The sequence below is a fragment of the Calypte anna genome, chromosome 1, assembly GCF_003957555.1.
Source record: "Calypte anna isolate BGI_N300 chromosome 1, bCalAnn1_v1.p, whole genome shotgun sequence".
Lineage (NCBI taxonomy): Eukaryota > Metazoa > Chordata > Aves > Apodiformes > Trochilidae > Calypte > Calypte anna.
Window position 1 is genome coordinate 68,828,428 of NC_044244.1, and position 15,642 is coordinate 68,844,069.

General features: G+C 34.4%; 1 protein-coding gene across 1 annotated transcript in view; it reads right to left on the reverse strand.

Annotated features, from left to right (window-relative positions):
- The window catches only part of PPFIA2 (PTPRF interacting protein alpha 2), a 281,670-nt gene that overhangs the window by 83,995 nt on the left and 182,033 nt on the right, over nt 1–15,642 (reverse strand). Inside the window, exon 6 of the mRNA XM_030446493.1 lies at nt 9,514–9,588. Coding sequence (XP_030302353.1) covers nt 9,514–9,588 — 75 coding nt within the window. The remainder of the gene's footprint in view (nt 1–9,513; nt 9,589–15,642) is intronic.

Below are 15,642 nucleotides of genomic sequence, written 5' to 3' on the forward strand. Positions count from 1 at the left end.
TGAGCTTTCCAGAAACGTTATACAATTGAGCCCTTTAAAATATGTCCTGACATGTCAAAAAAAAAATTACTTTATTCAAAGAAAAAAAATCTGTAGGAGTTATGAGTAATACATTTTTTCAACATCTTTACATCTCAAATTCTTCTCTTCCCTTGACCTTTTATTATTATTGCTTTTTAGCTTTCATTGCTATGGAGAAATACTCATTAAGGTGAAATCATCCTGATGAGGGAGTCTTTATGAGCCCTGTAGATTAGAGAGTTGTAGGCCTTATGAAAGCAATCTTGTACATTTGTGCTATACAGAGTTTAATATAGCAGAAACTGAAAACAGAATCTCTCCACTTTGACTTCTTAATAGGCAAGCAGTGTTTTTGCCTTGTTATCACCACAAATGCAGCATAAGTTCAGCAAGAAAATATACAGATTTACAGCAACAGTTTTGAAACTGATCAGAGAAGCTTTGTAAGAGACAGTTGACTTAAAATGTCAGGGGATCTTTACCCTGCAGCAAAAGGAGAAGGTTCTACACTGAGCTCCAGCCCTCCACTACAGTTACTTCACAGTTTAAGTCTTTACCTTCTATGCTTCACATTTTATCAAAGAAAACTAAAGCATCTTGATCTTAAAGTTTATGGTATATCATGATTATTTTATTCTTATAACCTTGATGTAGGCACTACTCTCGGCAGCTTTGGTTATATATTGGCTTGCACTTTCAGGCTTTGCTTTCATGTCACTGAAGTGCAAACAATGAATGACAACATGCACAAATGACAGAAGATGTGCTGCATCTGTGTCAGCCTCATTATTTTAGCCAGAAAACATGAAAATGCTAAACATACACGTGATCTTTAGTAAAGGATCACATGGTGGTGGTTTGTGTTTGTGATAATGATTGACAGGTCCTGGCCACCACTGCTTTATTGACATGCTGAAGGTCACTTCTCTTCATGACAAGGGTACTGTGGTCCAGGGGTAGCCCCCAGCTGGGGCACTCAGATGGCTGCAGCAGAATACTGCCTGCAGGACCTCCTGTCACTGCTTACACCATCACTGAGCCCTGACTCCTTCTGAACACTAAATGCCCGGATCAGCACTCATTTTTATACTTTGAATCTAAGAATACACTAACATTTTAGGCTGGTAATGAGGCAATAGGGTTTATCAGTCTCCTCTGCTTCATTAGGAAGTCTGAATCAAATTAAGTGCTACTGTGTTGCAATATTGCACATAGTCTAGACCATGCCCCATTTATTTTTATGGTTTACTGGCAACGCTTTGTAAACTCAACAGGAGCCATTTAAAGCAATTGTGCAAATGCTATTAATAAAAAAATATTCTGTAAACATTTTTCATGGATTAGCAGGAACATTTCAGTACATTTTATTCAGAAACCCTTATTTAATTAAATGAAAATGTGCTGCTTGTTATTTGTCACAAAATTGTACGAGATACAACATAAAGAACTGTCTTTTAGAGAGACTAGCACAATAGAAAAATAATAACAAAATAATTTGTATGGCTGCATGCATCTGACACCTGCTGACTAATTTTTCTTGTGTTTTTTTCTAAACAAAGCTCAGCAAAAGAGCAGCAAAATTATTATTCTTTCATTATTGCTTTAACAAAGGAACTAGTAATGTATTTAAATTAGGATGAAAAATACCAAGAGTTTGTTGGTAGTACAGGAACAAATTTACAGACGATCAGAACTGGGGATGGATTTGGCAAAACCATTATGATCTTCACTGTTTTCAATAATATATGAATTATTGAAATATATATACGTAGTATGTGTATATTTATATATACAGATATTATATACATACATATTTACATACATTGTGCATATAACTACACACAGTTATACATGTTTAGACATATAAACATATTCTTAGTATCCTGCACATTGAATTTGAATATAATAATGTGCCTCTAGGGCTTTCTGTAGTTGCTTTTGGTACCTAACCTTTTATTTTTTTTATATCCATACTTAAGCCATAAAATTCTGTTTGAAAAATCCTACTCAGTTTAAAATGAAGTATTTAGCTATTTGCACTGCAAACCCATTTTCCTCTTCTCATTAAATTAATATATTTCTCTTTGAGTAAAAACAGTCTTCCACAATGTATTCTTTGTCAGCATATGGTCACCTAGAGACTTTGAGATTATTTAGATTTATTTTGACTGGACATATCTGTTATGAAAACCCTACTCTGGTGCATGTATAGTTTTATTAGATTTTTCTATACAGTGTATCTGTATTAAAATCACCACCTGTGCTACTGATTGTACAAAACACAAAACCACAGCAGATGGATAGGATATGAGTAAAAATCCAGAAAGGAAATGAATCCAACCCTTGAATGACAATTAAAGAATATCTCAATCTTGATCTGCATGTACGAACTGAAGAAATCCAATTTAAATCTACCTTCCTATCTGCTGAAATCAAATCACAGTAGAGTGAGTTACAGTCTATAATTCAAATACTAAACCAAAGGTACAGGTTTAGTTTTAGTCAAATTTTAATATTTGTCACATTGCTAATGGGAATAACTTTTTTCCACAGATCTCTCCAGTGAAAATCAAGGATATGGTCCTAACTGATACAATTTTTAAATCTTCTTCCATGATAATGAACATTCTTCATAAGTGGTACTTCTAAACTAATGTTTTTATTCTGGGATTACTGAAGAAAAGCATCTAAAGTGACAGCCATTTCCTAATACGAAAAAATTATACATATGGTTTCTTGTTTTCTTGTTTTCTTTTTTTTTTTTTCAGTCACAATCAGTTCTGCTTTTGCTGTCTTTCTAGATGATATGGGCAGTGGGACTGAGTGCATCCTTGGCAAGTTTGCTGATGACACCAAGCTTTGTGGTGTGCTCAACACACTGGAGGGAAGTGATGCCATCCAGGAGGACCCTGACAGGCCACTGACAGATGGGCCCATGCAAACCATGTGAAGCTCAATGAGGCCAAGTGCAAGGTTCTGCACCTTGGTTGGGGTAACAATGGACAATGGATTTGCAACAGTGCTGAGGAAAGAAATTTGGGGGTGTTGATGGCTGATGGCTGAATATGACCATTAATGTGCATTTGCAGCACAGAAAGCCAACCATGTCCTGGTTTGCATCAAAAGATGCATAGCCACCAGCTGAAGGGAGGTGATTCCCCCCACTATTCCACTCTCATGAGACCCCACCTGGAGTGCGATCTGGAGTCCCCAGCACAGGAAGGACATGGAGCTGTTGAAGTGAATCTAGAGGGGGGTCACAAAGAGGGCTGAAGCACCTTTCCTATGAAGACAGTTTTAGAGAGTTGGGGTTGTTCAGCCTGGAGAAGAGAAGGCTCTGGGGAGATCTTAGAGCAGCCTTCCAGTACCTGAAAGGGGCCTACAAGAAAGCTGGTGAGGGACTTTTTACAAGGACATGTAGCAATAGGACTAGGTGTAATTGCTTTAAACAATAACAAAAAAAGTAGATTTATCTTAGATATTAGGAGGAAATTCTTAAATGGGGATGCTGGAACAGGTTGCTGTAGGAAGCGGTGGATGCCTCCTTGCTGGAAGTGTTCAAGGTCAGGTTGGACAGATCTTGAAACAACCTGGTCTAGTGGAAAGTGTCCCTGCCCATGGCAAGAGGGGGTGGAACCAGATGATCTTCAAGGTCCCTTCCAACACAAGCTATTCTATGATTATATGATATGATTCTGTGATACGATTCTATATGATTAAAGTTTTTCAATCTAGTCTCCAGGTGCAATGTCTAGCAAGCTGGATCATTTCCTATAGACTGAAACAAGTAAAACAAGCCCTCTGTAACTCCTCTTGGAATAATTCTACCTATGCATTGATAATACCTATTAATATTAATGAATTTAATATTTCCTAGTGCTGATATCTTCCAACTAAGTTCCCAGAGATATGCTAATATCTACTTTTCCACCATCAAACCCAAAATGTTTTTTTACATTGCTGGATCCTGACTAAAATTATTTCTATATTTATTTATATTACAGACTTATTATGAGAACTTATTTGCACTAAAATAAGAAAAAACCCTGAATTTAAAAATCTGATGATATGACTACTTAGGAAAGCATTTACCAAGATTCATCTATTCCCTGCACATCATCTGCATAGCCTCTGCTCCTATTTTTCTAACAAATATTTTATCACTAAGCTGTTTTATTAGCTTTAGCAGAGAAGTAGAAAAATAGTAGTAATTTTCTTTGTGGCCTATCAGTAACAAATCTAGAACTCATTTGTCACACGTGGACATTGTTCTGATTCCTGGTAATGGAGGGCCTATACAGGCCTTCGAATGCCACATTATTGCTGACAGTGTACACAGACATTATTTTTTACTGTATTGCTAGTTAACTACATTAGAAATTTGCAGAATGCTTTTAGAGCTCTATTTGGACAGTTTCACTGAAGTGTCTCAATATGAAAAATAAATGACATATGTTTTGGTTCATACATCATTGGGAAAATAGATTAGGTAAAGTAATGGGTAAAACAGTACTGTGATCTTGGTATACTATTTATAATTTGGTTTGAGATTTAGTGGATGTAGATGTTTCTAACAAATCATGCAATATTTAACAAATATACACAAAACTGCATAATCATTCCGAAGAAGCACATTTAACACAAGATAATAAATATATTGTTCCAGCAGATTAAAACCAGAGGAAAATAAATATTTGCTTTGCATTTTCATCTAGATGAATGCACAAGAAGATTGTTAATGACAAACAATCAACAAGACTGATTCTTGCAGTGAAATTGTCTTCATCTACATAAAACTCATTCGACAAGTATCAAATGACCCTGAAGCTGATAGAGACAGACAGATAATCAGATTCATTCTTAAGGTTGGATTTATACCTCCAGGACAAAATAACATACATTTCAAAGTTTATGAATCCCAAAATAAGAGATCTAAGACAAGGGACATATTCTTCCTGATATCTCATGAAATTCACTGTGTACACACTGTGAGCAAATTAAAGTTTAGGCATGAATATTTCACTGGTATTCTTCGTACAAGTAATAGTGAGTTCTACAACACAAATCGGCTTAACATGACTTTAAATATAGGCTATGTTTTTTACTTTAGCAATTTGATGTTTTTATAATAAGATTTTCTAACATAACCTCACAAAACCAGGGCTGATCAGAGTTGCACTCCATTGAGTGGTAAACTGCCAAACATACAGCATTAAATCCAGACTGCAACTATCCCTGTGTCTAATCTCATGCTGACAACTAACAATCCCTAAAATAACCATATAGAAATAACCTTCCAGTTTCATTAATCATCTGGAGTTTTCAAGTGTGTAGGAATGGGTGAGATATGGGTGAGGAGTATGTGTTAAATAAGAAATCCACAAAACTTCTGCTAGAAGCTTAGTGTTTTGTTATTCTGTAATTCTAATTCTCTGGAATAAAGTAGAGAAGATATCAGAAGATCCATTCATCACTTTCTGGGGCAAATTCTTCAGCTTCACAGCTCTATGTCATATATTGATATGCTTGCTTGCAGTCGTGCAGAAATGTTAGGCATGCTCCATTATCCCTATTTACTGATGAATATAAATGTAAGAAAAAAAAAAGCTGTGGAACAAAAGTCTCTATCTTGTCAGCAATTTCAGCGTTGAAGTCGATTTCCATAAAGATCATGGACGACAAAACCAGGAAGGAATTCTCATTCAATTAGTGTGCAAGAAAGAAGTTGGCTAGCAGAACCTTGTTGGAATTTGAAAATGTTCGTATTTGCACTGAAAAAACAACACATTTGTCTTCATAATGTTCATAGGCAGACACTATTGTACCACTGAGCTTTGATATTGGATATACCACTTGCAGATTGTCTAATTGCTTGCTGCAAATTATAATGTTCAGCAGCAAAACTGTATGGAGAGACCATGGTTTTTGTGGAACCTGATGAAAACCAGCATCATTTTAAAAGCACCTGAGGGGTAAGTAAATGTAGCTATGGTTTACAGTAATTTTAACTACAAACAGGAGGTAAATTGTTCAGAAAGTTGTTAACAATATCTACGATCCACATTAGCTACAAGAGATACAATGCACAGGACAACATCTACCAGTTGTTAACAAATAATGGCTTCCAACATAGAGCACGAAAGAAAAAAGTGTGATAATTTTGAGTATATCAGGTGATAATACTATACAGATATCTGTGAACTTTAATTACTGTATGCAATTATGTTGCCCAATTCGGCATGAAACCTCTAACCCAGATTGCTATGTTTAAAGGGCCTTGCTACTGCAACTAATCTATTGCAGCAAAATAACATAGTCAAATAACACTTCCCCGCTGTAAAATGTATATTTAAAAAGGTTTAATTTTACTCTGTAAGTATAATACAGATCCAACTTACTGTCTCCCCCATATCTAGATGCCCACTTTCTGATTCAGAGAGCTTCTGCTTTTTACAAGGAATAAGACACCTAAATTTAGACACCCAAACTTGAGAGTCCTAATTCTGAGATGAATCCTGTGCTCTGTAAGTTACAGGATAAAATTTATTGCTCATAAATATGTTTTAATAGGGAGCTGATTTACCCTTTAACTATCCTCCACTTTGACACAATTTCAAACCAAGGCTTCATAAGAACGGTGAATGTAAATGGTTTGGTGAATTCTACCCCTGTGACGTTGTTAAACCTACAGTAAATGTAAGGATTCTCTTGATAATTTAGTGTATATTTTATATCATAATTAGTAAACAGGATTGGCTTTTTAAAAATACTAGAAATTGTTAGCATATTTTAAAACATTACATAAAATCAAAAGAATTTCTGTGCAGCATTTATGTGAAGAGGAGCCAAACTACATGTTCACTAATGCCACCACAGACTTCGAATCAAAACTACACTGAACCATTTGGAGGACAGTCTTGTTTCTGAAAAGTTCAGATGAACCACTGACAGTGAATTAGTCCCAATCAGTAGCCACTACTGGAACCACAGACCAAAGCCCTTTTCTGTTATCCTCTTATGATTACATGTAAATACAAGATACATAAGCTAAATTCTTCCAGTGAGTCCAACAGTCTTTTTCTATTGTCCCTGCAGTTAAAATTCAATGTGTGTTACTACTCCCTATTAAATATGAAGTGCTTTGTGAGATGGTATTGGCAATTAAAGTTGGAATTAGTTTCGCCAGAGTTCCAGATGTTTTTACTCATTTTTTAATGTACCTAATATGCTACTAGCTCTATTAAATGAGAGCTATTTACCACCTAGTGATGGAAAGCTATAGTCTATCTCTCAAAATTTTTTTTATCTTGTATATAAGGATATTTCCAATACATACTCAGAAGCGTCTGTAGTTCCTCATTGCTCGGTGTCAGAGACAAAGCCATAAGCTCTCAGAGAAATGTGCTACCTTAATGTACAAATTTCTGCTACTTTTTATCCTTGGAACTGATACTTAATCATAGACTCATTTACTCAGAGAACCAATTTACTACCACCCTGTTATGTTTACATATAGTCCTGGATTTGTAATGCACTCTTACAATGAATATGAGAAAATGGATATAAAAGAAAATTTAAATTCTGATGGGAGAACAGAAACTGAATGACAGGAATACAGAAAACACTGAAAACCACATATTTAATTTCCTTGGAAGCTTTGCCCATTAATTTTCATATAGTGCAACAGATTTTAAAGCCCTTTATTATCTGTGCATTCACTGTGGAATCTAGTATAAAACCAGGCTTATATAATGCAGCTCTATAATTAATTTTGTATTGTTTAAATTACTCATTCTGTGAAAATTCTCTGAACTCTTGTTCAAATGCATTAACTGTTTGAAAATAATTCATTTGTTCTCTTCTATGTCTCTTCCCATCTAGCTCTTTTTTATTACTATTTAATTGAATTTCTATTTTTCAGCTTGAATGGTTCCTTTTAGGAAACTGCAAAAACAGTATTCAGATTGTGTTAATGATCACATTCTGCTTGACTAAATCTTCTAAATTTTTTTAGTGTCACATAGACACAAAATCTCTACAATAATTTGAAGGTTTGGGGGCAAGAATTGCTATGAAAGTCCTGTTTCAATTGAGTTTAATTGTGTATGTTTTCACTTCTTACTGTCAATACAAGTTTCATGATGTTTGTTTTTTTTTTTAAACTTCAAGCACGGTGATGTTAAAAGGCCTGGTCCCAGGCCCAGTGAAATGAACTTGGATTTGATTTGATCTTGGATGGGAGGGATTAGAGAAGTGAGATGCATCTCAGTTGGCTTGGATGACCAAAAGGACTACTTTCTATTGAATAACTACTAGTGCAAATAACAGATTATGCAACATACTGTAACTGAATAACATGAACGTGAGTTTTCTGTAGATTTTGAAATGGAAGAACAAATAAGTTTATTTTTGCACAAATAAAGTTAACTTTCTGAGATGAAAGGGATAATTCAAAACATTTAGCTCCTAGTTTATAAAAATGAAGCACTAATATCAATTGCAGATCCTATTTTTAAGAATTACTTTAAGAAAGTAACTATTTCCAGCTTAATATTGGAAAAAAATACTTTAGGAGTCTCTATTTTGCACTATCACACATTACTCTGAATTACAGGTATTCCATTTTCCCAGAATTATTTGGTAGTACTAAAAGTTTTTCTGTGGCCGTTTTCAAGTTCTGCCTTAAGGCAGAGTAAAATGACACCACTATAAGGACATAGTCCAAACCAGCTTTATTGCAATTCTATAATTTTTCTGTTTTATTTCTAACAGTGTGAGAAGCACACATCAGGTGGAGATTGAAAATGTGATAAGGATAGTAAAGGCACCAATTACCTATATTTTCTGGCCAAAGAATCATCTCTCTGTAGTGCAAAATTCCTTTCTATATGTGTGTTTAGTTGTATGTGCAATACAAGTATACGTTGCTGTTCAAACAAAAGAGAAAAGTCTGCAGACTGTCCCCATACAGGAAAAAATGTCTCTTGTCTAAGTTCACACTAGTTATATGGCACCCCAGTTCACCACAATACACTGCAATTAAAAGGGAAGAGATTATAAACCTAAATTTCAAAGTCATCCATAATCCTTTCTCCATCCATATGAAGATCCATATAATGTGTATATATATGTTTGTGTGTTTTACTTAATTTAATTTTAAAATGGACATTGAGATTATTAAATGGTTTATAATATCTGACACATTTGTTGACATATTTGTTGATTCACTCTTTTTTTAATTAAGAAACTTGGGAATCTGTCACTAGCTCTTGGATTTTTGTTTGCTCATAAGGGAAGGGAATAAAGGGAATAAGTCAGTAAACAGAAGGTTGTATCAATCTTACAACCACATTAAACAACCTCTGAGAAGCGTACTCAGAATATAATTTATATTTTATTTTTCTGACAGTTTTAAGAAAAGTGACAGGGAACACATGGGACAGAATATTAAAGAAACTGAACCTCAAAAGGGGAGAAAGTGTTTTATGTTACCTCCTGGTTAGCAGCAGCTAGTTCTTCTTCCAGTGCAGAGACTCTTTCTAAAGAAACCCTCAGTCGTTCCCTTACCTAGAAAAAAAATCAAAATATGTGCAGTAACATAATTTCTATCAGTCTTTAAAGATTATGTAATCTGCCATATGCAGTGCATGCCTTGCCAGTCTGTTTACAGGCACGTGAGTTGCATCTTCTCTGGAGACATACTGTGTAGTAAACATTTAAACCTAACTATAAGAAGACTTTACCCATGAAAATATGTGTTAAACTTTAAAATTCTATACTGCTTTTCCACAGTTTGCCTATAACTTTATGGCATACATAGCAAATGCAAATATTTTTAAACCATGTTAGGCATAAAAAGTAAATGTTTTCCACAAGCATCTTTTTTTAGAAAGGGTAAGGAAAAAAAAGACATCTGCAAAAGTTTTAAGTCCACTCCATGAAAGATAAATAATCTGTTAGTATTAACAAATAGTAACGTAACAAATTAATTGAAAAATAGCTTGCAGCATTGCCTTCTGGCAGACATACTGAAGATGTTTGGTATCATCATGCAGGTTTTTGGGTTTTTTCAACAAGTTTTAAACAAGATACACTCTCATAGGCAGAAAAGACTTCTTTGTACCAGTTTCATAGATGACCTACACCATTCTAAGGATGTTTCTGGTCTACTGAATTATTATTATTACATCTACTGCTCAATATTCATTATTAATATAAAGAATAACAATTTAATATCTCTGAAGACATTTATTGTCGTCTGAGTGCCCTAGCTCAGCAGCAGCTCATGTAGTGGTAACCAACTTATGCTAGAAATGCGCAGTGCCAGTCCCTCCATGCAAGGCAAAATCAGAACCAAAGTGATCTCCAGTGCTGTCTGTAGGTGATGCTCTCTCTGCTGACCCTGAAGGGAGCCTATGGCAGCTCCTCTCCTAATCTACTCAACTTCATTACACACCTCACATTAAAGGACTTTACAGACTGGCTAACCAGCCAACACTCCAGATATATTTCTACTTCCATTCCAGGTACACTGAGGTCATGCTGTTTCAACTGATGATCCATGAATATTTAAGGTTATTAGCAATATTTGTGTGTGGAAAGTGAGCATATTCTATTAGACCAACAGATGCAGCTGGAAAACAAAGAAAACAAAAATCATTCTTCAATGTACATTAAAACACTGCACGTTTTCACCTATATAGAATTGTTTTCAGACCCTTGACAAATACAGGAGACCCCTGGAAAGGATACATACGCCCTAATGCTTTCATACTTTTTCCTGTGACAACTCATAGTCTAAGAAACATTAATTTTCTTTGTATACTTTATTTATCATTACTACTCAGCAAAGTTAAATTTTGAAACTACACTCCGTACACCCCAAGACTGGCTTAGACTTTCAACATGTGAAAACTGCTTATTCACAAAACTGTAACACAGCATCTATGCTATTTTTTTTCTCTATTAAACTTTAAAATGAAATAAATCTAGCGACCAAATACATATTCAGAAAATGAACACCACTGAATACAACTAATTGGTCTTTCTGACAAATGCAGATCTATTTGCTTATGCAGTATTTTTGAGTTTTTAGTCATCTTTACATAGTTCAACCAACCAACCAAAAAAATTGAAAAGAGGATTTTATGTTATTACATAAATGATTTGAATGCTCTCAGGTAACTGTAGTTTTACTGAACATTAGCAATGTTGCTAGCATTAATAGAACAGGAATCATGAGTGAGAGGTGCTCAAAGGAGCAAATGGAAAGTTAGTTGAAGAGTGTAACATATAAGAAATGCCCTAGACTAGTGAGAATCTTCAATTTTTTAGTCCAGTTTCTCACTTATTAATTTCTTTCTGTTCCTCCAGCACTATAAGACTGAAAAAAATCAGCTGTTATTGTTCCCTGAGTGTCTTAAATGAATATTTCCTATAAGGTATAGCTATGTAAACAAGAGCCAAGCTGCTGTAACTGGGTCTGCCTGTCTCGAAAGGGATGCAAAGGAAGTTTAAGCTATCTTGGAAATGGCAGTGACTTACTCACCTCTGAGTGGCAGTGGTAAGAGTAAAAATTGCTACAAATTTTCATGGCAGTTTCAACTGTTTTTTTACACCAAAGCAACAGAATGCAGTGACAATATGTGATGGAACCCAAAGCATTTTTTTTATTAATTTTTTGCACTATTGCCCATCAAAGTTCATGTAAAACTTTTTAATCACAAAGCACTTCCAGAAAACACGCTCATAAAGCTTCAGGTTTATGGTAGCACATAAGCTATCCTCACATTTAGAATTTTATTCAACAAACTTGAAATATGTGGAATAGTTTAAAATGTATTTTCTAAGTATAATTCATAATTTATATTTAGTTCTATTTTTCATACATATACTTCACATGGAATGTGTAATGCATTGATTATTCTGGCTGTAGTTGAAAAACTGGAATTGTTTAAGAAGCTGAAAAAGTATCTCATTTCTTTTGCCTTTCTATTTTCCTATTTTTAAAAATCATATTATTCGTGACAAACAGTATCACGTCACCAGTTCTCCTACCAATTCCCATCAGATGTTTGATGACCTGCTTCCCTGTTCAGATGGACAAAAAGTCCAAGACAGTATGATTCCTCTATCTGGCACTCACATTTCTTTTCTCTTCCTACTCCTACAATAATTTCTGCCTTCCCGGAGGTTCTGGATTCCTCTGTGGATCCCAAACTCTGTATCTTGCTTCTCTTCCCACTGCCACTTTTGTCTTTCAGTGCTACTCCACTAATGAAGTCCTGGTCCTACCAGTGAGGCATGGAGTCCTGTCTCAAAAGGCCTGATTTCTGAGTATAGTGTGAGCTGGCAGACAACAGTTTCATAAAAAATGTAAAAAAAATACATGGAAAAATAGCATATTCCTCTGGCTTCAGTCCTTTTGAATGTAAGCAGTGAAAAGGGACAAGATGGTTGAAAGAAAATTGACAGCTCTGTTAGCTGTCAGTAGCAGAAATTAAACACAATGAGTCAGGAATTTAAATTTTCCTATGTTTGCTGAAACCTCGATGTTCTCAAGCCTCAATGTTTTATAAATGAGCATTCATGATTTAAAAATAGAGGTAGCATTCATTTGGAATGGTGCTAGTATTCGCAAATCAACAAGGCCAAACTGCACAGGAGGAGGAGGAGGAGGTCACAAATCCACAAGGAACAGGAATTAAAAATTTTATCCTTAACCTTTATATGCTTTGGAAATTTAGAACTGAATCCTATGGATAGTTTAAAGCCTGAAAATAGCAGTATCTGGAAATAACAGGCATTTTTTTTCAAAGAATATTTAGGAGACATATTTTTTCCATGACACTTCAGAAAATCAGGTAGATAATTAATATCTTTATTCTGAATATCAAGCTATTATATTAAAATATTCTTTTTTTCATTCTTTTCCCATTGTCAGTAATAATATGTAGCAGTAACAGTGGGATACCGAGCAACAGTTGGAAATTATTTCCTTTGCCTTGCCTTGTCTTTTCTCCTCTCTGTGTAAACAGCTAATGCACTGCCTTTTTTTATAACAACCTAACCAAAATTGCAGTCTAATGGCCCTTATTTATTCTCTGAATATAAGCTGCTAAAAGAACATAAACCCACTCTACCTTGGCACAGAGTACTTCTTTTTTCTTTTCATCAGAGCAGTGAAAGAGTAATTCAGTGTTTACCATGGTGACATTGGAATGTTGACACCAATTCTTAATGTTCAACCATATGCATAGCAACTAAATGCATAGCAACTATTAAATTTGAGGGAAATCTTTGAATCTACCAGTGGAAAAGAGGAAAAGTGCTCTATCAGTGCTATGATCTGAAGGCAAAATCTGCTCTGGTTTACTGCCCAGCAATTGTTACTTTTTAAATTGTAAATTTCTCACTATAAATTTATTTTCAGTCTTCGATTAATTTAAAAATACACTTATGGAAGAACACAGAAGCTGAATAAAGTTTTCATATTTGGTCATTCACATTCCAGGAAAGAATAGGGGCTACAAATTAGAAACTATTATGTGCAGTATACAAATACTTTGAAAACTATTTTACTCTGAGCAATATTTATCGGTTAGTATAAGTATATAGTTGTCTGAATGGTTTCCTGAACCTTGTAAATTCATATTAAATAACCTTTCAATCTAAATATGGTGTTACAACTAAAGCCTCTGAAAAAACATATACAAATGTTCTACAAAGAGTTTTGTATTGGATTTCCTCCTGAAATTTATGTTTCAGCGTACAAAACACATAGAACCATTCTTGTTTCTGAGAGGTGTAAGAAAGGCTGATGCTCCTGCTCACTACCTTGTCAGAGGCAAAGGATCAGGAAAATATTAAAACTATTTTTATCTGATATTAAGGTTTTTTTCATCTGACTAATAGAAATTAATGGTTAGAATATTACATTGTTTTCTCTTTTCTGGAAGTCAAAGATAGTAAAAGTGAATAAACAGAGTTCATAGAAGTAAACAGAAGCCCACTAAGGTAATGCTTATCACTTCAGAAATACTATACTCCTTGAATTTTATATGCTCCTTCAATGTATTTCTGTTTTCTTGAGCACTACATAAAGACTTAGTAAACAATATTTCATTAAGTAAGACTCATTGGGTGATCTATGAGAATATGCCATAATATGCATTTTTAAAGGACAGATTACCATTACAGTGCCACAGACACAGCTGAAAACAGTTGTTTTTCTTTGTATTAGAGGGTATATCCATCATGAACCAGGTGATTCTGGCTTTTAAATGCAACCACATTATGTTTAAATGTAACAGTCAATGTCATGTTAGGGCTGCTGTTGCTGCAAAATATCACCCATCCTTCACTGTCTCCTAGCAACTGCTTCCCACTTTTTTCCTTTGCTGTCAATTTCTTTCTTCTTTCTCTCCAGATCCACAGCCCACAAAAAGCTTTTAAAAAACACTTGCACGTGCTAGAATTGAATCACCTTTTTGTCCATGAACAGACTATTGAATAAAAGCTCTCTTAGCTACCTGATAATGAATAAAAAGGTAGTGACATGAATAGGTTGCTTTTATTTGCAAGAATATCGGGTATACTTTTCTGTCATGAATTAAGAGAATCAGTATTTTCTGAATCTTAGCTAGGACAATAACACAGGTTAGTAGTTTTCATCTGTGAAGATGAACTTGTCACTTTTCTTAAAAAAATTGACCAAAAAATAGGTTTGGAAAAGTTGTTTCAAACAGTTTCTTCTTTTTAAATGTACATTTTAAATGTTTAGCCCAAAGTTAAAAGCAAAATAGGAATAATGTCTGCAAAACTAAACATGTTCAGACAAATATTAGAAGTCAATTATATCTATAGAATGGTATAATAAATTGCATATAAGAAAAATGTACTTTCTGACCTAATCTATACTCAATGACTATTCTAATAATGAAGTTAATTTGAACTTCTGCTTTCTATTGAACTCTAGTGATGATGTCTAGTAAATCTTGTCTTCATCATTTGCTGTGTTATAAACTAGATCATGTATATTATATTCAATATACAAAAATATTTCATAGTGCTGTTTTTTATTACTTCTACAACTTTTCCTAGCATGAAATAAACCAAAGAAAGATGCCAGCTACTTAGCAGCAGTACAAGAAGTCTTTGCTAACTGAGGCATTAAGAAGGTCAGGGATTATTAACTGAAGAAACATTTCCAACAGACTATCTCCTGTAAGAATACAGCAGCAAATTTCAAGTAACTTACAGAATAGCCAAGGCTGTTAGAAATGTTAAGTCAGGATTTCTTTGGTCTCACATGTAATATCCTTTGAAATACAAACACTACATTAATATGTATTATTTGCCACCTTCCAGTCTATTTTGTATTTTTCATTTAATTTTGTTATAGTAATGAAGACTATGTGCATAGCAATCCTTGCATGACCAGTTAAGTTTTGTGGCAGAGCTTGATATAAAACTTGGAGATGTCTTAGTGTAGGAAACAAAAGCATGAAAGAAAATTTGCATTCAGGAAGAATATAAAGACATTCTTTGAATTGCTTTGAGTTTAAAATGCAAGCATTTCCATGAAAATATCTTGCTACGCCTTTTCGAGGGCGGAACAGC